At 46.3% G+C, this 22,215-nt stretch overlaps 1 protein-coding gene across 1 annotated transcript in view; it reads right to left on the bottom strand.

Moving 5' to 3' along the window:
- Positions 1-273: 273 nt before the first annotated feature.
- The window catches only part of UTS2B (urotensin 2B), a 216,309-nt gene continuing 194,367 nt past the window's right edge, over positions 274-22,215 (bottom strand). Inside the window, exons 4-5 of the mRNA XM_069620325.1 lie at positions 18,940-19,033; positions 274-426 (exon numbers count right to left, since the gene is read on the bottom strand). Coding sequence (XP_069476426.1) covers positions 401-426; positions 18,940-19,033 — 120 coding nt within the window. The 3' untranslated portion in view covers positions 274-400. The remainder of the gene's footprint in view (positions 427-18,939; positions 19,034-22,215) is intronic.

The following is a 22,215-nucleotide window of genomic DNA, read 5'->3' as shown; positions in this document are numbered from 1 at the left end:
TGCTCTACTGTCCTCGTCCCTGGTTCATGTTTCTACCTCACCTGCATCATCTGGTCTTATATCCACATCCTCTCAGCCATTGTTAAGGACACTGGTCCCCCGCTCTGTAATCCATGATAAAAACTTCAGTAACCATTTTTGTGCCAAAATGCATTGTTTCCCCTGAAATCTTCACAGAAAATAAACAAATAAATATATTACTGCAAGGCCATAGAGACAATGTTCATGTCGTTTGACCATACAGTTAAAATGTAAAATACAAGACATCATACATTGTTTAAAAATATAACATTGCAGGCATGTGTCTTTATTTCAGTATTTTGCTGTGGTACACGCATGGGGAACACAGAAGGCGCAGTCTGAGTTTGAGTAACGTGTTCTCTGCGGCAGACGGTGGGCTTCAGACGCAATATTTCCAAAAGCAGGCTGAAAGACAAAAGCAAAAAGAGACATTACTGACGTCACCTGATATTTTAAAAAAAAGATTAAGTGCCTTGGGGCAGCCCACGTTTCTTACAGCATCTCATTCATCGTCCCAACCTACTGACCCATACAGGCATGTTGATGTGACCATGTTACAAGCGCTCGGATTATAAATATGAACGTAGAGAATTGTGCCTCTATTGCAGTTCATGAGAAGGTTCCTGGTGAGAACCCCTCTGAGGGTATGAGGGGTACGGGGGTAGAGCCCCTTAGTGTCAACTCTCGCATGTCATTTGCAAGACTTTGCAAATCCTCTCAAGGTTTTTCCCCCTGATGTGCAATACGCCCTTGCAGCAGTTGAACAGAATCCTTAATGGCTGCAGCGTCACTTTCAATAACAATAACAGGCATTGCCAAAGCCAATGCTTTTGAGCTGTCATCTCATTTGGCTGTGGACTGCCTTCTGCTCCGGGGTAGAAGGACCACGAAAGCGGTGCATCGAGCAAAAGAACAGTGTCCCAGAGATCGCCCTACTGCCCACCTTAAGGGCAGACTATACATACCCCCACTTCAGACACAATATCATCAACTGGCTTAAGGAAAACGATAACTACTACCCTGAGCACACCATCTTGCCACTACACCCCCTCACAATCCCCTCCTCTGACTGCTTCTTGCCTATCCTTCTCTGTACACAATCAATGACTTATTGTTGCCTGTATATGACTCTGACATACCTATGCCTGTACAATCTTGACTTTTCTATGCCTGTATTTAATCAACCTTTTGCCTCTCTACCTACTGTAATTCTTGTACAGCACTGTAACCTAAGCTAAAAATATACTTTTTGCCTTCTGCGTCCTGATACCACTGGATCTGGTGTGCATTATAAATAAACAAACAAACAATGTAATGGGCCCTGCAGATGGGTGAGGCCCTTCCAATGGCTGAACCCCTTCCAATGGCTGCCATCAAATGCATTGGTACCTTCACTATTCCAAAGTATTGCCATAAAATGCCCAGAAACATGGCCCGATACATTACCAACACTGCTTGTCACACATGTACAAATGCCATCAAATGCCCAGGGGCTTGCCCCATTAGCAATGATTATGAATATGTGCCCCGGTTCCTGACGTATTGCCCAGGGACTGCCCAACTATTTCACTCATTGTCAGAAACTGCACAAAACCGGGCCCCACTACCAAGGATTGCCATCAAATACCCAGACCTGGGAGCCTGCCGCTTTGCCAAGGATTACCTTCAATAGCAGAGGCACTGCCATATTTCCACCACTACAATATCCCCTCTCCGAACCCCCCTCCCATTCTTCCCATCATCCAACTCCATGACTGACACCTCTAAATTACTGGTTCACAGGAGGAGATTGCAACAAAGTAGCAATCAACTCCCATGCACCAGCATTGAAAAGGAGCCACCCATGGGAGAAACATGCAGTGCCACTCCAATCTTCACCCACACACCAGCATTGAAAAGGAGCCACCCATGGGAGAAACATGCAGTGCCACTCCAATCTTCACCCACACATCAGCATTGAAAAGGAGCCATCCATGGGACAAACATGCAGTGCCACTCCAATCTTCACCCACACATCAGCATTGAAAAGGAGCCATCCATGGGACAAACATGCAGTGCCACTCCAGTCTTCACCCGCACATCAGCATTAAAAAGGATCCAGGTGTGGGAGAAACATGCAGTGCCACTCCAATCTTCACCCACACATCAGCATTGAAAAGGAGCCATCCATGGGACAAACATACAGTGCCACTCCAATCTTCACCCACACATCAGCATTGAAAAGGAGCCATCCATGGGACAAACATACAGTGCCACTCCAATCTTCACCCACACATCAGCATTGAAAAGGAGCCATCCATGGGGGAAACATACAGTGCCACTCCAATCTTCACCCGCGCACCAGCATTAAAAAGGATCCAGGTGTGGGAGAAACATGCAGTGCCACTCCAATCTTCACCCACACATCAGCATTGAAAAGGAGCCATCCATGGGAGAAACATGCAGTGCCACTCCAATCTTCACCCGCGCACCAGCATTAAAAAGGATCCAGGTGTGGGAGAAACATGCAGTGCCACTCCAATCTTCACCCACACATCAGCATTGAAAAGGAGCCATCCATGGGAGAAACATACAGTGCCACTCCAATCTTCACCCACACATCAGCATTGAAAAGGAGCCATCCATGGGACAAACATGCAGTGCCACTCCAATCTTCATCCACACATCAGCATTGAAAAGGAGCCATCCATGGGGGAAACATGCAGTGCCACTCCAATCTTCACCCGCGCACCAGCATTAAAAAGGATCCAGGTGTGGGAGAAACATGCAGTGCCACTCCAATCTTCACCCACACATCAGCATTGAAAAGGAGCCATCCATGGGAGAAACATGCAGTGCCACTCCAATCTTCACCCGCGCACCAGCATTAAAAAGGATCCAGGTGTGGGAGAAACATGCAGTGCCACTCCAATCTTCACCCACACATCAGCATTGAAAAGGAGCCATCCATGGGTCACACATGCAGTGCCACTCCAATCTTCACCCGCACATCAGCATTGAAAAGGAGCCATCCATGGGACAAACATGCAGTGCCACTCCAATCTTCACCCACACATCAGCATTAAAAAGGATCCAGGTGTGGGAGAAACATGCAGTTCCACTCCAATCTTCACCCACACATCAGCATTGAAAAGGAGCCATCCATGGGACAAACATACAGTGCCACTCCAATCTTCACCCACACATCAGCATTGAAAAGGAGCCATCCATGGGACAAACATGCAGTGCCACTCCAATCTTCATCCACACATCAGCATTGAAAAGGAGCCATCCATGGGGGAAACATGCAGTGCCACTCCAATCTTCACCCGCGCACCAGCATTAAAAAGGATCCAGGTGTGGGAGAAACATGCAGTGCCACTCCAATCTTCACCCACACATCAGCATTGAAAAGGAGCCATCCATGGGTCAAACATGCAACATGCAGTGCCACTCCAATCTTCACCAGCATTGAAAAGGATCCAGGTGTGTGTGTGTGTGTGTGTGTGTGTGTGTGTGTGTGTGTGTGTGTGTGTGTGTGTGTGTGTGTGTGTGTGTGTGTGTGTGTGTGTGTGTGTGTGTGTGTGTGTGTGTGTGTGTGTGTGTGTGTGTGTGTGTGTGTGTGTGTGTGTGTGTGTGTGTGTGTGTGTGTGTGTGTGTGTGTGTGTGTGTGTGTGTGTGTGTGTGTGTGTGTGTGTGTGTGTGTGTGTGTGTGTGTGTGTGATAAGGGAAGGAGATGTGTTGTGTAGTGATCTTCTGTGTGTGTGTGTCTGATAAGGGAAGGAGATGTGTTGTGTAGTGATCTTCTGTGTGTGTGTGTCTGATAAGGGAAGGAGATGTGTTATGTAGTGGCTGTCTGTGTCTTGCTGTTATGATGTGAGTCTGTGATGTCACATGGAATGTTACTGTGTGGATGGTGGAATGTTTATCTGAGGGTTCTATACTGAGGCAGGCAGTTAGAGCCCCCCTGCCTGGGTGATGGGGCCAGTGCTGATCTTACTCCATACTCTCATGTATTTATCTTAGCCTAAGCTATAACCCAAGTTAAGCCTGCAAGTCACTTCGCAACAAAAACATGCAGTGCACTCCAGTATTCCCCTGTGCACCAGCAATGAAAAGGAGCCAGGCGTGGGAAAAACATGCAGTACCCCTCTGCTCTTCTTTTGTGCAACAGCATTGACAAGGAGCCATCCATGGGAGAAACATGCAGTGCCACTACAATCTTGACCCGCGTACCAGCATTGAAAAGGAGCCATCCATAGGAGAAACATGCAGTGCCACTCCAATATGCACACCGAGCACCAGCTTTGAAAAGGATGAAGGTGTGGGAGAAGCATGGGGTGCCACTCCAATCTTCACCTGTGCACCAGCATCGAGAAGGATGCAGGCGAGGGAGACACATGTGGTGGCACCACTCTTCTCTTCTCCTCTGCACTTGCATTGAAAGGAAGCAGCCACCGGAGAAGAGTGCATTGATGCAGGGCCGCCCTACTGCTCATACCTACTGAATAGGAGTAGGCCATGGGAAAAGAGGGCAGTGCCGCTTCACTCTCCCGGCCATGCCTGCGTTCCTGTTTCTACTGCCATAGGCAGTGAAGTTGGACTGAGCACGGGGAGTTCAGAAATGTAGCAACTCAACTTGAGGTTGGTTCTATTGTTCCCCTGCCTGGGAGGCAAGTGAGGCTGGGTTGTTTCCTGCTGCACATGTCTCGCTTGGAGATAACCAGCGCATGTATGTATTCATGTATGTTTAGGATTAATAAAGTGCAAGCCTAGCTGGGAAGCGACAGAGTGCTATACAAAGGTGGAGTAATTAGGGTGTTACAGGTAAAGGTGTGTGGCAGCAGAGTAGCTAGGGTGGATAGGAGTGGCAGGAGGGAGCTCTGGAGGGCGGGGAGGGGGGGTGTTAGGGTTGAGTGATTTGATTATCGGTTGGTAAGATGTTCTGGCAAAGGGAGGACAAACTCCAAAGGAAAGCCTTCCAATAGGAGAAGCTTGTTGTCATCTTTTCCATGAAAGCATAGAAATAGAAGACAGACGGCCAGCCTGTCTCACTGCAATGCAGATCAGAGTGACCAGCATTCTGCACACAGGGACACTGCATAACAATGTGTGCCCTGTCGAATGCATGCACTGCCCATCTCTGTCTAAAGCAATGGGTATCACTAAATATGCCATCCAAAGGACTGCGTAACATATATGTGTATACTTCATCTGCGGTGTGATCACCTAAATTGCAACCGGCAGCGAGCGTGCTAACTCTAGCCCACCTGCAGTCGAGAATTTAGCAGACATTATTTCTTAGACAACACAAATCATTTAAGAACCCCCAATTGATAAGGACATGTGTGCTTCAAAGTATATTAAGAACTCATGGGTAGAACATATTGTGGTTATGAAAGGGGAACGCTAGTCTTGGCTCATGTGGCTGGTTTATTTCAAGCCAGCACAGTCCATCATTTACGTAATTTGGAATTTAGAATCTTGCGTTTTTTCTTTGCTATGACTACTTTTCGGATGGGTTGTGATGTCACCATCCCTTCTAGGGATATTTGTGCAGGAGGTGCAGCCCCCGCCCCCTTCCTAATTATGCACAGAAAATTAGATACGTCACTAACTTTCCCAAATTAAGTTCAGTTCCAGGTTTATTGCCCCTTGGAAGGGTGCACAGCACAACACCAAACATTGAAGGGGCAGGTATCCAAAAGTGTTCTTTACAGTGTGCAGATCAGGCGCTGGAGACTGAGAAGCCACTGGCAGGACCCGTGGGGTACCCTTACCCCAATTGGATATTGTTCTGCATTTTTGTGAGGAGCATTTGTGGGGTGCATCTTAGGGTAAGTGTGGTGTGTGTCAGTGAATGGGGTGGAGTATCTTAAATCACTAATGATCGATGTGCATGGAGGAATATGGTCTCATTCCTGGACACCGCCCCCTTGTGACCACTGTGGGAATATTCCTTTGTTGCAGACGAGGCCCTGAATCCATGCAAATGTGCACAGGAAACCATGGGAAGTAACATCCCTTTCTTGGGCTGCTTTGTGCTCACTCGTCCATTGTGCTCGCTCATATCATATCATATCATTGATGGTTAATTGCAGTAACTCAAGAGCACGCCCCCAGCACACGTGGATGGAAAGATGGTCTAAACTGAAAACAAGTAAGAGGTTTTCAATATCATTCTATTTGTAGCACTTCATTTTCTAGATGTTGGGATTTTAGTAAACCCGGAGTCTACTCACTGGTTTGCTTCAGTCCATAGATAACGTGATTCCAGGAGAGAGGTTGAGCAGCCAGGGGTAGGCAGCAGGAAGTTTGCTTTACGCCACAGTCACCAGGGGCGCAAAGTGCATCCTCGCAGAAAGGGGGACAGAGAAAGGGGTGTTGTAACAAGAACATCAAATAACGGCATGGGGCCGTCTCCCAGGATCAGTAGTGAGGGCAAACATGTTAACATATCTCGGAAACGGTCTGGGGCAGACCCACGGGAGTGTCCGGAATAGGCAAGCAATTGGGAAGTTGAGGAACACGGTGCGCGTTAAGCGAGAGCACCTTGAATGTGGAGTAGTCCAGACTCCACAAGAAACGTGAATCCGTTGTTCCCTCTGTCACCCACAGGCCTCCCAAAGAAGGTGTGGCCTTTTGGGAAAGTCCAGCCTCCTCTCTACAATGTTTTGGGCAAAACTGTAGATAAACCAGGAAGAGCAGAAGCCCTCCACCAAACTGGCTGGTTTCAAGACACTTATCAGTGCTAGCAAACCAGGCCAAGGGCAGCCAAATATGACCCCCCACCCCCAAAAGAGGTGATTCTCGTTGTAGCACTCATTGATTTGACAGACTGTGAGGACCTGTCACACGAGATCTCGCCAAGCCGAGATCTCGCGAGACTATACGCGGGAAGCGTGCAACGTGCTGGAAACACAGAAGAGTTGGAGCGAGGCAGTCGGGCCTCGGCGCTCCTCCTGTAATAAGGGAATCAGCTCCATAACTGAAGTCTGCGCTACACGCAGATCTCTGTGGCTGCAAGGCGTAATTCCATAGCTGAAGGCAAGCCTCGTGGGAGCTCCAGCAGGCAGGGGATGTAAATACTATCCATTGTACATTCAGTGCAGGGAGGCCAACTGCACTGCTGTTACAGCACTGAACTGTGAGTACTACCCTATGATCTGGTGCAACCCCTCTCCATCCTGTTTGTGCAAGGTGTCAGAATAAACACCTCCACCCCAGTGTCCTGTGCTCATTGGGAGCCACCACATAATTGGCAACGAGGACCAGAAACGACCCACGCTGCAACCGTGCATGGTGCCATGCCTCCTCCTGTCTTCCTTCAGTCCCCCAGCATGCCTGCCATTCCCTGGCAACAATGGGAGCCACTGTTCTTCACATAGCTGGAGGCATTGGTAGGAATAGGCTATTCATCAGCCAGGAAAAAGGCAATGCTACTAAACATCATGGGGGTTGAATGGCAGTGCATATTGGCAGGCTTGAAGGCTGTGCCACCCACAGATGGAGGCAATGATATCTACAAGGAAGTGATTTGCCGCATAATTAAATGGTTTTCGAACAAAGAAAATGTCCTCCTCCACAGACTCAAGCTCTACATGAGAAAACAGGAAGGTACTGAACCGGTTGATGATTAAATCACCAGAATCAAAGAACTAGTGGCCTTGTGCGGATTCGAGGACAATGTGGAGCAAGTCATTTGTGACATGTTGGTGGTCCAAACCAATTCCTGCAAAGTCCAGGACAAGTTCATCCAGGAGAAAGAGCTGGGCCTAGATAAGGCCATTCAAATAACGAGAGCCGAGGAAGAAACATCGAACAGATGCAGAGAAGTTGGCAGACCCTCATTCGCACCCAAAATGGTGGCTGTGCAATGGAAAGGGCGAAGAGACAGGCAGCCACGAGAATCTACCAACGAGAAAGCACCCAAGTGGAGAGAGTCCAAAAGTTTTACAGATGTGCCAGCACAAAGCATCTGGCTAACGAAAGAGACTGTCCCACAAGGAACAAAGAGTGATCCAAGTGCAGGCGATTTGATCACGTTGCTGTAGCCTGCACATGGTGGGAAAATAAAGTCGGCCATATCGAAGGAGAAAGAGGAACGAGTGATGAGGAGGAACCAGACGATAGGCCAATGGCAATCATGGTAAACTCATTCTGAGCCAGAGAGGAAAAACCCCATTGCACAGTAAAAGTGGACGGAAATGAAACACACGTCATGGTTGATTCGGGGTCCGACCTGATCACCCTCCCCATCCAGACATACAAAAACATATTGAGACATTACTTGGTTGAGATTAGAAGCACCAAGCAAAGGCCCATAGTCTTTGGGGGAGCCACCGTATACCTCTAGGGCTACATCAAAGCTAAACTCGAATTTAAAGATAGATGCACCACAACGAAAGTCTGCTTCTCGACCGAAGGTCCCGCAGTGTTGAGATGGGACGACCAGTACAAATTGAACATCTGTTTAGATCCCAGCACTACCAAACAGGTGCTGCTGGTCTCCTCAGGAGGAACGTCAGCTCTGAGAAGTGAATTCCCCTTGCTGTTCTCCGAAATGCACAGTAAGATATAAAACTATGTGCACAAAATCCACTTAAAACCCAAAGCCGTGCCAGTCAAACACAAGGTCAGGCCCGTTCCAGTGACAGCGAGGTCGCCCCTGGATTCCCAGCTTTGCAAAATGGTCCATGAAGGTACAATTGAGGCTGTTGAGTCCTCCGAATGTCTAAGCCTGGTGGTCCTGACAAAGAAAAAATCCTCCAACAACTTGAGAGTGTGCATAGACCTACGTAGCCCGAACTTCGAGGTCATCACAGACAGCTTTTCTTTTCCCAGCATCAATGAAATTATACTAATGGTGAAGGATGCAAAAATATTCTCAAAACTGAATATGCATGATGGCTGCCATCAGCTTGATCTACACAAGGCCTCACGTCCCCTCACAGCATTCATCACGCCATTCGGCACATTCCAATACACACAAATGCCATTTGAGTTATCATCTGACGCGTCAGCATTCCAAAGAATGATGAACTCACTGCTGCACAGCATAGACAACATGTCATACTTCCAGAACGACATCCTTGTGCATGCCAAAGTTGCAGAAGCTCATGACAGAGTGCTGAGAGAAGTCCTTGGCAAGCTACAGAGCACAGCAGTCCACCTTCGCCATAAGAAATGTATAATTGGAGCATGTGAAGTAGAGTGCCTGGGTTACCGGATCTTGAAAGAAGGAGTGAGCCCAAAGAAAAACCTGCTCCAAGCCATAGTTGACGCCCCAGCCCGACCTTAAAAGACAAGCTCTGGTCGTTCCTGGGTCTCGCTGAGTATTACACGAAATTTGTTACCAGATTTTCAGAAATCACGTCCTCCTTGAGAGAGTTCTTGAGGAAAGGACCGGAGTACACGTGGGAATCACAGCAAATTGAGGCCTTCACCAAAATCAAGAAGAGAATCCTACATGCCCAAAGTCTGAAACCATTCAATCCCGAATGGGAAACATACATAACAACAGACGGCAGTGCTTACGACTTGGGCGCCATCCTCACACAAACAATGGGGATACCGAAAACATAGTTGCCTTCGCGTCAAAAGCGATGTCTGCTTCAGGGAAAAACTACTCTAGGGTCGAGAAGGAGATGCTGGCGTGCACCTAGGCTGTGGAGTACTTCAAGTCTAATATTTGGGGATCCAAGTTCTGCCTGGTCACTGATCACAAACCCCTTGTGCACCTGTTGAGCCCCAGGGGTACAAAGACAGCAATGCCACGCCTAGCAAGAATTGCCACAAAACTGCAAAAGTGCACGTATGAGCTCACCCAAATTGACGGCTGGAAGAATGCCCAAGCGGACTGCATGTACAGGTTGATGATTCAAAGTCCCCCGGACACCACATTCCTGGAAGACGAATGCGTTGTTGCATCCATAGCAGACCTAAGAAACAAGGACTTTATGTTGCCCTGGGCCGAATAGCAGAATGGGGCCACACAGGTTGGCCAAATGAGAGAGAGATCCAAGAAGGCCTGCAATGGTATTGGAAGGTCAACAACGAAATTGCAGAAATGGATGGCCTAGTAATGAGAGGTGACCAAGTAATTCCTCCAAGAGGCATCCGCAAAGTGATATTATGTAGAGCTCATGCAGGTGATCTAGGCAGCAATATGACATGGCACAGAGTGTGTGACGCAAACTGGTGGCCCGGGATGGACCAAGAAGTGAGGACAATGATCGAGAGATGCCATGAAAGCACAAACAACGACAAACAGCTAAAAGTGAGGCAAACACCCATGATACCCACAGAAATTCCAGTCGGTGTGTGGCATAAAATAGGGCTGGACTTCATTGGCCTGCTGGACAGCATGCTGAGTGACAGCAAGTATGGGGTAGTCATGGTGCACTATCTTTCCAAGTGGGTGGAAGTTGAATTTGTGCCTGACATCACCGCGGGTGCAGCTGTTGAAGTACTCAGCTCGGTCTTCCAAACAGAAGGACTCCCAAAAGAGATTGTGATGGACACTGGAGTTCAGTTAGTCTCCAGAGACATGGAAATCTTCCTTGACAAGCACACTATCCAGCAATTGAGAGCAAGCCTGTATCACCCACAAGCCAACAGTCTGGTAGAAAGGGTGAACTGATTTGTTAAATGAACCTTACAACTGGCATGTGCATCAGGCATGAATCCCTGCAAGACCGGTAAAGAGGCAGTGGCGGCGCATCACTTGACGTGAAATACCATTACAGGCATATCACTGTTTCAGATGTTAAGCGGGAGAAGGGCCGCATTCACACTGGTACCACCATGGCTACACAATGTCCGACAGGATGACAACATCGACATGAGCAAGATCATGTTCAGACTACTGAAGAGCAAAGAGATCATGAAATCTCAGAGCGACAAGCGCAGAGCAGCATATCGCACGAGGTCAACAAAGGGGATTTGGTGAAGATACAACCGCCCCACAAAGACACTTTAAAAGACTGCAAATACAGCCAAGTCATAGAAGTCACACAGAAAGGAAACAACCACGTCTATAAAATTGATGGGAAAAGGTGGAACCTTGAAAGGGTGGCCGTGTGCAAGAAAAAGACATCGACAGCTCGCCCCTCCATGTGAATTGGTGATGGCAATGACCCATGGGAATTAACCGACAGCCCTCAACAGCAAGAGATGGCGGTCAGGGAAGAAGAAAACCAAAGTGAGGGTGTCCCCATGAGCCCCACACCCCAGGCTAGAGAACCACACTGAGGACCAACCTCAGCAGACCAAACCCCAAGCGACACATATTGCATAACCACCCAAAAGGCAGCCATTGATCAGAACTGACCCCAACGGGAGAGAAGGAAGCCAGCCAGATTCACGGACTTTATCATGGACTAGGACCAAGCTTTTCCAACAAAAGAAGGTGTGCAAGGACCATTCACACAAGATCTCGCCGAGATCTCGCGAGCTTATGCAGGGGAAGTGTGCAACATGCTGGAAACCCGGGAGAGTTGGAGAGAAGCACCAGGAGGACAGTCGGGCCTCGACGCTCCTCCTGTAATAAGGGAATCAGCTCCATAACTGAAGTCTGCGCTACAGGCAGATCTCTGTGGCTGTAGAGCTTAATTCCATGGCTGAAGGCAAGCCTCATGGGAGCTCTAGCAGGCAAGGGATGTAAATACTATCCATTGTACATTCAGTGCAGTGAAGCCAACTGCACTGCTGTTACAGCACTGAACTGTGAGTACTACCCTATTATCTGGTGCATCCCCTCTCCATCCTATGAGTGCAAGGTGTCAGAATGAACACCTCCACCCCAGTCCAGTCTCCTGTGTTCTTTGGGGCCCACCAATAAAGACATCTTTTGGGAACCTCCTGCAGTTCCTGGGTAGAAAAAGTGGTTAGTTGATCTTCTCGAGGGCAACATTCGCACTAAGGTCCGCTTTCATCTTCGTAGGGAGCTCTCAGATCCAGCCCCCGCCCCTGCATGAGAAAAGACTGTAGGGCAGGGGTCTGTCCAGGCCACACGGCTGGTTAGTCCATGCATAGATTACCTGGAAGGCTGTTTTCCGAGAATGCCAGGTTCTATTTCTAAGGTAAATATGCAGGGGAAACACCTGCATTCCTGTTACAAAAAATTAATGCCCAATTATTATTATTTATAAATATGATACAGTTTTATACAAAGTAATAAACTTTACACATAATCATACAACAAAATACGAACAAAACGTGCACAAAATCAGATTAAATAAATTAAAATTATACAACGTCATAAACTAAATCCAACCAAGCTTCCTGTTACATACAATAAATGGGATTTAAAAAACACTAATAACTGTAAAACACAACCTTCCAACAGATGATATCAGATAAAACTCATACATACTCACACATACTTCTCACGTTAGCGTATGAGTATAGAGATTAATACCAATTTTAATACAATTTGAATGATCACATCAGACTCTCGTAGCAGATTTCTAAAGGAAGCACTTGGTTGCAGAGCTGGTCCTAGTACAGCCATTCATACAGGTGGAGGCTTCTCGCCATACCTGGAAGAGTGCAACATGCAACCTAGGGTTGAGTGAATTAATACATTAATGCCAGAATTCAGCCTGCTCCAGATATTCCAGATTATGGACAAACTTCCCTAGATTTTTTACACGAGTTCCATTCATCGGCTGACATTGAGTTAGCACATGCCGAGGAGTTTCGGGCTGCGCTTGCAATGCACATGTTCTGCAATACCTTTCTGATTCCTCTAGACCCATTTCGGGGCCTCTTGAGGCCAGGGTAGGTAGATGATTAAAACGCCTTAGCAGAACTGAAGGACAAAGATTTAAATATGGCTGTGGCTTTTTAAAGGTGAACAGCACATGTGAAATGAATTCATAACTTTTCAGACTATCTAAATGAGAGAAATTATTCTGCCAGTCCCAGAGATATAAGCGTTTCTGCAAACTAAAGAACAATAGCTCGTTCTCTTGTCCCCACTCTGGAGACCAGCTGATTTCTTCAAACAGATTATTCATTTGCTTTTCTAATTCGTGTTGTCTACTGGCACATAAATCATCTTTGATAGCCATGAGAAGTTTGTTAGTAGGCTTATTGATGATTCTGACATAGAGTTCTACTCTCTTTTTTAACACCACAGCTTTGAGAGAGGCGATTCCTAGCTCGAGCCTGAACACAGCCATTGGAATACACTGAGGAAGGCCAAGAATTTTCCTCCAAAACTTACCCTCTACCAGTTGTAACCATCCCAAATTCATATTGATCCGAGGATCTAGGCCGTACGTCACCATAGGTACCAGACATTGTAGATATTCATGCCCAATGCAAACCATTAGTTGGGTTGGCAGTACCTGCCAATGAAAAGAGCCACGTCTTCGGGTGCCAAGCCAAAATCATGGTAATGGGGTTCGGCGCCAGGACATTAGTTTATTCCTGGACCCTCGGGGGCAATTCTATAATGTGCACCGTTTATGAATACAGCGCTTCACGTTCGGTGTGATCCAGCCAGGCCAGAGTCTTCAGTGTCTAGAAGCAATCTCTTCCCCAACACCCATGTCCTCTTACACACGGAGCGTCTGCTGTTTAAGGACACGCAGTGAAGTGGGGGGCTGCCTGAAGACGCCAAAATGTAGGTCCTTAAAAATAGTTTCTGTTGGGACGTATCTATAATCTCTAACTCTGCACAAATCAAGATCAAAGTAGCGGCTCAAGGGCAGAGGTGCCTTCATGGGAGGGAAAGGGGGGCATTTGCAGGGGTCCCTGCCACAGGGCACCCCCTACCCCTGCATGGCTGCCTGATTCAAAGATGTAGGTCATGATATTGTATAGTGGGGTGCTGGGGCTCTGAGGCTGCGAGCCTGTTGCTGGCTTTTGCCACCCACGTGCTGATCTGATCAGTTAACCGTGTGGTGCGTTCTGTGCTGCGTGCAGTGTGCGCCCCCCTAGAGCACAAGCCATGGACCGGTTCACCTTTCTCTTGGGAATATATTGATCATGTGCAATAAACACAGTCGAAACACCTATGAATAAATATGAGTGCCACTCGGGTTCAGAAGATAGCTCAGTGTGTTGAGCAGTCGTTAGAGAGAGCTCCCCTCATACACCTGATCACATTACATCTTTCCAACTAAGCCACTTCTGTCTTTTCTCCCTCTCTGAGGATGACAACTTTGAGACCGTATATCATTTGGCGATGGTAACGCCTACTCCGCTACACAACGTTGAGCCCACACCAGACAGCGCTACTTACAAAACTAACCGTGCATCCGTGGGTGCGTGTCTAGAGCAAGTCTTGCACCCACCCCCCAAGAAAGTGCATAAAGTGTTAGTAATTGAGGGGACAAGGTAGCCACATTTAAGGGCGTGGAAATTGTGTGGGGGGGTCATAACCAGGCTTTGGCAACCACCTCATCTCACTGTAGCCCTATGCTACTGTCCAGCTTCTCTGATCCTGGTGGCCTTCAGCCCATTGGCTGCTCTTGCTTTTCATGTAGGTCTTTTGAGTCAGAAGGGAGCTGAACAAATATCACAAGCGCATGGCTAGCTTATTTTCAGGTCTGCGAATTTGATAGATGTTTCCTACAATTTCAAATGTCCTTCTGCAGATCATGAACAGCCATCTCCAAGTCTGCGTGTAGAGCAGGGACCGCTTTATACCACAGGAGTGAGGCCATGAACAGAGGCTGTTTTAGGCTGGCGCCACCGAGGATTCTGGAGCTGTTATGCCATTTCCTTGAGGATGAAGAAAGGGAAGCTAGAGCCATTCTCCTTCTGCACAATCTGTTTCTTTCTCCAACAAAATATATAATTAAATAAAGTTTTTTTTTAATAATTGGTTATTTATAACACGCTTAATACCAAAGAGGTTTCTAAGCGTAGACGTGGGATTTGAACATGTGTACCTCTATGTCGACTTGGGAGGCGAGCGTGTTGCCACTGAGCTTTACTAACAGTGCCTAAAGCGTGTGACATGTTTCTTCAGAATGCACTACATGTATGTCCCAAGGCTGGTTTATAACACAAGCTATTGTTATAGTTCATGGAAGTCAAATATTCACAAGTAATTGCACCTTGCTGTATGAAAAGAATGGAGAAACAATGTGGTCAAGTCTTGAAATTGCAGAATGAGCTGAAATCCCAGATTCATCGTTTAACCAAAGTGTGTGATCCTGGACAATTCATGTATTGTCATGGTATGCAATCTGTCAAAATTGCCAATCCCTATTTTTTCAAATATTGACCCCTAAGAGTGATTTAGCTCTCAGGGTACACTGTTCAAAATACCTCAGTCATATAATGATGTTATACAGATAATAGTGACCATTGATGGGCATTAATGGTCACTATTATCATCTATAAAGCATCACTACGGGCACTTAAACCATACGTGTACACAACATAGACACATTCTCCTCTTAGACTATCTTCAGAAACATGCATCCAAGAACACCTGCCTATGCCAGAGCTTTAGGAAAAACTTAGTGGAACAATTCACTTGCAACAGAAAGCTTTACAAATTCATTCCCTTCAAATTGTGGTTTCAATTAATCATAGTGCTGAAAAAAAACCAATAAAATCCAATAACAACAACGTAACCAATGAACAGATTTATAGTTATCAAGGAAACGCATACATACACAACTAAGGAGTAAATAATAAATGGAGGAATGTCAACAATTCTGTGGACCGTAATACATCACAATTCTAAATGAAACAGATACACACAATGTGGTCTACAAACTAACATCTTGTCAGATGTATACACTTACTCACACAGGCACAGATACCTGACATACATTCGGCAAACACAACAAGGTACTTCAATGTTTGACCTAGTGTGCTAAGCCTATCACTATTGTGCAAAAAGATATATGCAATAACATGTGCGTACAGGCAGTTTTCACCAAATGAATCCATAGCGGGCTGTGCTGAATCTCAACCCTGGGCCCGTATTTTCCATAGGGTGCTCTATTATTCAACTAAGCTCACGATCAACCTTTTTTGTGGCTGTGGCTGATTTAATTTTATTTAAAAGTTCAATATCTGTAATTTTGTTGGGCTGCCAACTCGAGTTTCGGCTCTACATTCTACTGTACACCATTGGCCAGCCTTCTTCAGGGCGAAGCACATTTAACAATAGCAAATGTGATGACAGGACCTTAGCAAATAAATTCTACGATTGTGGAGGGCGGCCATCTTTAACATTTCAACTGGGGCCACTGCACGGCATGCAAGGTCACACTCAAACCCTAGGCCTCTATGCGAGGTGGAGAGAACCACTTGTTAATACTGTATAATGATGGGATGCCTTTGTGAGCTTTTCTCTGTTGTGACATTGGTTAAATGCTGAAAACCTTGTAGGGCTGTCTTCAAATGTGCACTGGAATTAAAACCACTGTGTTTTCTCTGTGGGCGCGCTGGTTGTTTCCCGGAATCCCTTTAAACTGGGTTAGTTGTGACACCACAGGAAGGAAAACCTGTATTGTATTGCGGAGTGTATATGGCCTTCCTCACCACCAATACCTATGGCATCTCTGTCCTCTTTCTTTTGTTCCTCTCTCTGATTCTGATACCGAGGACTTACTATCTAAAGCACATTCTACTTCTGCCCCTCTGGATCCAGTCCCATCTATCCACATTCTCAGAATCTTTCCTCCTCTTATCCCTTTTCTTACTGCTCTGTTCAATGCTTCCCTCACCACTTCTGTTTTCCCTTCACTATTCAAACACGCCACTATTCTTCCTATTCTTGAAGAAAACCCCTTCAATCCCTCTCTTCCTTCTAATTTCTGCCCTATTACTCTTCTTCCCTGTCTTTCCAAACTCCTTGAATGGGCAGAGTACACCCACGTCCTGCCCTTTATCTCTTCTAACTCTCTCCTACCTTGCTTCCAATCTGGCTTCCGCCCCCACCACTCCCCCGAGAGGGCTCTGGTCTCTGTCTGTGACTCTCCCCTTTCTGCGCGCTATTCTAAACATTCCTCATCTGCAGCGTTTGATACTGTCGATAACCCTCTCCTCCTCTCCTCTCTTTCTTCTTTGAGTTTGGATGGTTCTATTCTTACTAGGTTTTAATCCTTTTTAGCTAAATGCACTTGCTCTGTCTCATGGGCAGGCAATGTTTCTCCTTCCTTTCCTCTCTCTCACAGTCCCCTCCTCTTGTCTCTATACATCTGCCCTCTAGTGGCCATTATTTCTTCTTTAAATCTTTCTTAGCACCTCTGTACAGATAATACTCAACCTTTTCCAGAGTTCTCCTCTTTTTCATATAAAATTCTCCTTGCCTTTTAGTCATCCAATCTTGGATGGGCAATCACTACCTTGTCTTAAATTCTTCAAAAGCTGAGATTCTTTTCTTTCCTGATTTTTCTATTAGCCCTCCCTTGCCCCCTCCTCCTATGTCTCCTTCTCCCCTCTGCTTTGCCACTCTCTTCAGTTGCTTGTAATTTTGGGGTTTATTTGGATTCTTCTCTCTCCTTTCCTAACCACGTATCCTCTTATTCTCATGTTTGTCAAGTGCATCGTTTTAATATTCATGAGGCCAGGCCTTTTCTTTCTTTTCACACCACTAAACTCCTTATCTCTTCTCTTCTGTTATCCTGACTTTTCTACTGCTCCTCTCAAATCTATTCATAACTCTTTGATTAGCCTCTTATTCTGTCTATCTGCTCGTGACTCTTAATCCTGCACTCTCCTCTCTGCACTGGCTCTCCGTCCGCTCTTGACTCAAGTTTAAATTTTTATGTCTCGTCTTTAAATCTCTTCATAATCGATCCCCTCCCTATCTTTCTTCACTTGTTTCCTTCTATTCACCTACTCAATCTCTTTGATCTCACGTTATTTCTTGTCACTGTTCCTCATCTCCCCTGTGGCCAATCCCATTTCCACTCCTTTACTCTGCTTGCCCCTTTTTATTGGAATGTGCTTCCACTGGTTGTTTTCTCTCTTCCCTCCTATCCTCTGTTCCGAACTGACCTGAAAGAACATCTCCTGTCTTCCTAGTCTTTGCTGGTTTTCCTGCATGTTGACATTTGTTCTTCTGACTTAATCTTGCACAGTGCTTTGGCGTAAATTCAAATACAAAAATACTCTGACTGCACCTCCTTCATCTGTCTTCCTACTTTAAAAGGACTCCAGCAATCACCTATCGAGTGAGATGCTGTTTGCCATGTGAAGACAGTCTCTGAAGCACCAGTTTCCAAAGCGACCTCCCAGGGAGGGTTCATGTCTCCTGGAGGAAGGTGTGGACCCTCCTCAGGGGAATCAAAGAGTAGCTTTCTTTTCAGGGTCCCACATGGTTGCTATGTCAGGAGCCCTGTCACGAATGAGTCATCCGACAAAGCTGGCAATAATATACATCCTAATGCTTGTGACTATATAATTGTGTAATCTCAGTCGCCACCCTGTCATAACAACACATGGCTTATATTTGATATATTAATATGACACCTAGCTAGAGTGCCACACAATTATAAGAATTTGAAGCACAGGTGCGATCGATTGAAAATCCACTTCTGCCTGTTGGAACGTTGCTTTCCAGCAGCTGTTTAGGAATGCACGGGCAACCGCGTGGCTTTCGATCACACGTTCACCATGCATTGGACACTCAGTTGGCCTTCACATCAAGCAGGAGCGTGTGTGGACCTATTTTGGTGTACTGATGATTTAAGCACTGAAGTATTTACAGCTAGGATTTGGATCAAACACAAGATTCTGGGGTATAGGTAGCATTGCCATAAACTAAAAGCATGCCTATTTAGTAGGTAAGTACATAAGTAAGCCTTCATGGGCATTCACTGTGTTAACTATTGCTTTCACGCGGATTGCTGGGACCTCCCAAAATAGCTCACCCACAAAGATCCAGTTAGACATAAGAAGTTGTACATTGTTTTTGTGAAAAGTCCTATCTTGCTGTCTTTTACAGAGATGACCCACCTCGTTTGTTGGGATGCGATGACGACAGACTCTGGACAGTGAAGGGAGCCTCAGCTGATTTTCCTTGCAGGAGCTGCTCTTTCAGCTTTTCCATCTGTTGAAAACAAACAAAGGGTTATCTAAAACTGCCGCCAACCTAGGCGTCGCGCCCGCAGGCACCACAGCACACTCGGAAGTCGAGTATAACTGCATTTCCGGTGGAAAATCAACACGCTGTGAAGGTGGTTCAGACAAGTAGCCCAGTTGCGGCTTTTGCATAGAGAGCAAAGGGGCCATTGTATAAAAGCAATGGGGAAGGAACAATTAGCAAATTCTGAGCCTGTAGCACTCACTGACAACCACAGCCTTTGTTCTCTTCTTAGGATATTTCCCACTAAAAGGCATTGCTATTGCACGGCGGAAAATATGTTTGCCGCATTGCATCATATTTGCTAATACAGTGGAGCATCAGGTCCAGCCCTAGCTGCTGAGCTCGGTGGGTCATGTGCAGGTCACATGTCCGAATCCTAGCACGGCCAACTCAACCTTTCACCATTTCAAGGTCATCAAATGGATACGAAGGTCAGTTGAGTAATAATGATAGTTTTTGCAAATGTTCTCTGCACAGCACTTTGGTGAAAGCACTTTAAAAAGAGCAGGCAATTAACACCACGTGTTGGCTGGTGTGGAGTGCCAACATGGGCTGCAGATATTTCTGCTGACAGAAGGACCAAGGGGAAGAAAACCCCACCGTGCCAACCTGCCCCTTGCAATCACCTACTCCCATATCCATACATTTAATTAACATCCCTTCATCCACTTAGATCAATCCTTTAATGATATAAGTGTCTTCCAACAAGTTCTCTATATCATACAAAGGAATGCTCTATTGTGAGACTATGAACTGGATGTCCAATGCATTTTGGACTGCACATAGTCCTTCTTCAGGGACTGCAACTTTAAAAGCAACTAATATAAACATACAATATTGGAGCACTCAAATTATGCTGTGAATGACTTACATAATCAAGGTTGAAAAAATTCAAGAGAAAGAAAAAAGGAAAAAGAAAAAAGGGAGAACAAAAAGAAGAAATAATTAAACCCCAATGAAGTCAAAATCGAAACAGTTCTACAAGAAGTAAAGTATCAAATTACATTACGCATCTCCCCAATATGAGTCCAACAACACAATGGATGAACCAACCCCCATCCCTGCACAAAAGCAATCCAATAGAAAAATCAAATAGTAAGTCAAAATTACAAAAAAAATCCAAAATTACCAAAGGTAAAGCCTCCAAAATAAAAGAAAAACTCACCTCTGTGTAAACCTGTGTGACACCATAACTGTTCATGCCTGGTAAATCAGATCCCTGCGTACCAAGCATGCGCATATTCCAAAAAAGTCCCCTAGCGCCAAGAAGGGCATGCTTTGTTATATTATAGCCGGATTCCTACTTGTATCATTGGTACTTGAACCAATTATTACAACAGCTAGCTCAGTACCTTTGTTCTGTTGGTTCTTGGCACTAGGGGACACGTGAGCAGCAAGTGATTTCAAGGGCTAGGGTGGCACTGATGTAGCCACTATTTGCAGAAGTGGTTGCCACTCCATCCAAATACTTATCTGAAACCTTGCATAAGAATTTTATACTGAAATCAGGTCAGTGGTGCCTGCCAACCCGCGTTTTACTGCAGACAATTCTGTCCATTCTCTTGACCAGAGGTTTACATGTCTATTGGAACAACCATTTCTCCCAAGAGCTGAGCTCACAATTGCATAAGGAAGATTTGTTAATGAACACTTTAAGACATTTCTCAACTGGTGGCACTCACTCAAAACAAAAATAATGCTGCTCTTGTTATGTGGACGTGGCACAGCCATTCACTCACAAATTCAATGAGCATCTTTCTTCAATGGGTAACCTTTCTAAACCAAGACTAACAAATCCTGCAAACAGAGTGTAATTACTGTGACTTCACACAGCCATTGATGTAAGAATATACTCCTCTGCCACACCTAGTCCACCCATCCACAGCCTGCTGTAACTCTGTAACACATCAGACACGTATTGGTCTCTCCAGCTCTCTAAGTCTCCTCTCACACTCTGAGTAGGTTGGCCATCCATTGGAACCCCAATTGTTCAAAAACGCACCTTCAAGACTCCCTGCTTGATGCACAGTTGTCCCAGGGCCCACGCCCCTGAGCAAACAGATCCAGCACTATGTATGTGAGGGTGGGTGAATAATTCAAGGACTAAGTACATCAATGTAATCCTCACTAAATATTCTAACATCTCATCGAGAACCACCCCACCCGGAACGTGAAACATAACAGTAACCTGTGATTCCACACAATCTCTCATGCCCGCGCCGCTGGCGCACGCATTGGCAACCATCATGGAATACTTGGTACTCATTTATCCTCCTAATACTCCTTGAACAACTCCTTTTCACGCCTTGGTCTTTTATTTCCATTTGCTCAACTTTGGTTCTTTCTTATTTTATTCAATTAACTACATTTACCATAATGCACCTGGCTGCAGTCCTCAATTCCTGGCTATTCTCATTCATCGTTATTGGGACCACAATCCCCAGAAGCCCTAGCGGCCAGTGCTGCTTCCACCTGCTCAGGACCAGAGAGGGAGGAGGCAGATTGTCTTCAGGTGTGCTGCTACAGGTGCTGTCAATTAGCCTGCCTCAGAACAGGGCAGGGCTGTATATAAGCAGCTGCCTGCAGGAGCACAGTGTCTTGCATCTTGAGATCTCCCCGCTCCTGTTTGCTTTGACCCGCTACTTTGCATGCTGTTCCTGTTGCTGCATTATCCTGTTTTGATCCAGTGCCCTTTCCGGGCTCCCTGCCTTGCAGCCGATCTCGCTCCGCTGCCTTCTACCTACAGCCCTTGTCCTCTGGGCTTCCTGCCTACAGCCTGCCTTACTCCGGCTGCCTACAGCCCTTGTCCTCTAGGCTCCCTACCTTCCAGCTTGCAACCCTCTGCTGTCTTCAAGCCCTTGTCCTCTGGGCTCCCTACCTTGCAGCCTGCATCTCTTCGTTGCCTGCAGCCCTTGTCCTCTGGGCTCCTTTCTTGCAGCCTGCTCCCTCCGCTGCCTACAGCCCGTGTCCTCTGGGCTCCTTCCTTGCAGCCTGTCTCCCTCCGCTGCCTACAGCCCTTGTCCTCTGGGCTCCCTGCCTTGCGGCTTGCAACACTCCTCTGCCTTACAGCCTGTATTACACTTAGCTACATACGGCCCTGCTCCTTTGGGCTCCCTACCTCGCGGCCCTATTCTTTTGAGCTCTCT

This window comes from Ambystoma mexicanum, chromosome 10 (genome assembly GCF_040938575.1).
Source record: "Ambystoma mexicanum isolate Mex_15411 chromosome 10, UKY_AmexF1_1, whole genome shotgun sequence".
In the NCBI taxonomy this organism is placed as follows: Eukaryota; Metazoa; Chordata; class Amphibia; order Caudata; family Ambystomatidae; genus Ambystoma; species Ambystoma mexicanum.
This window is presented reverse-complemented; position numbering and strand designations above follow the sequence as displayed.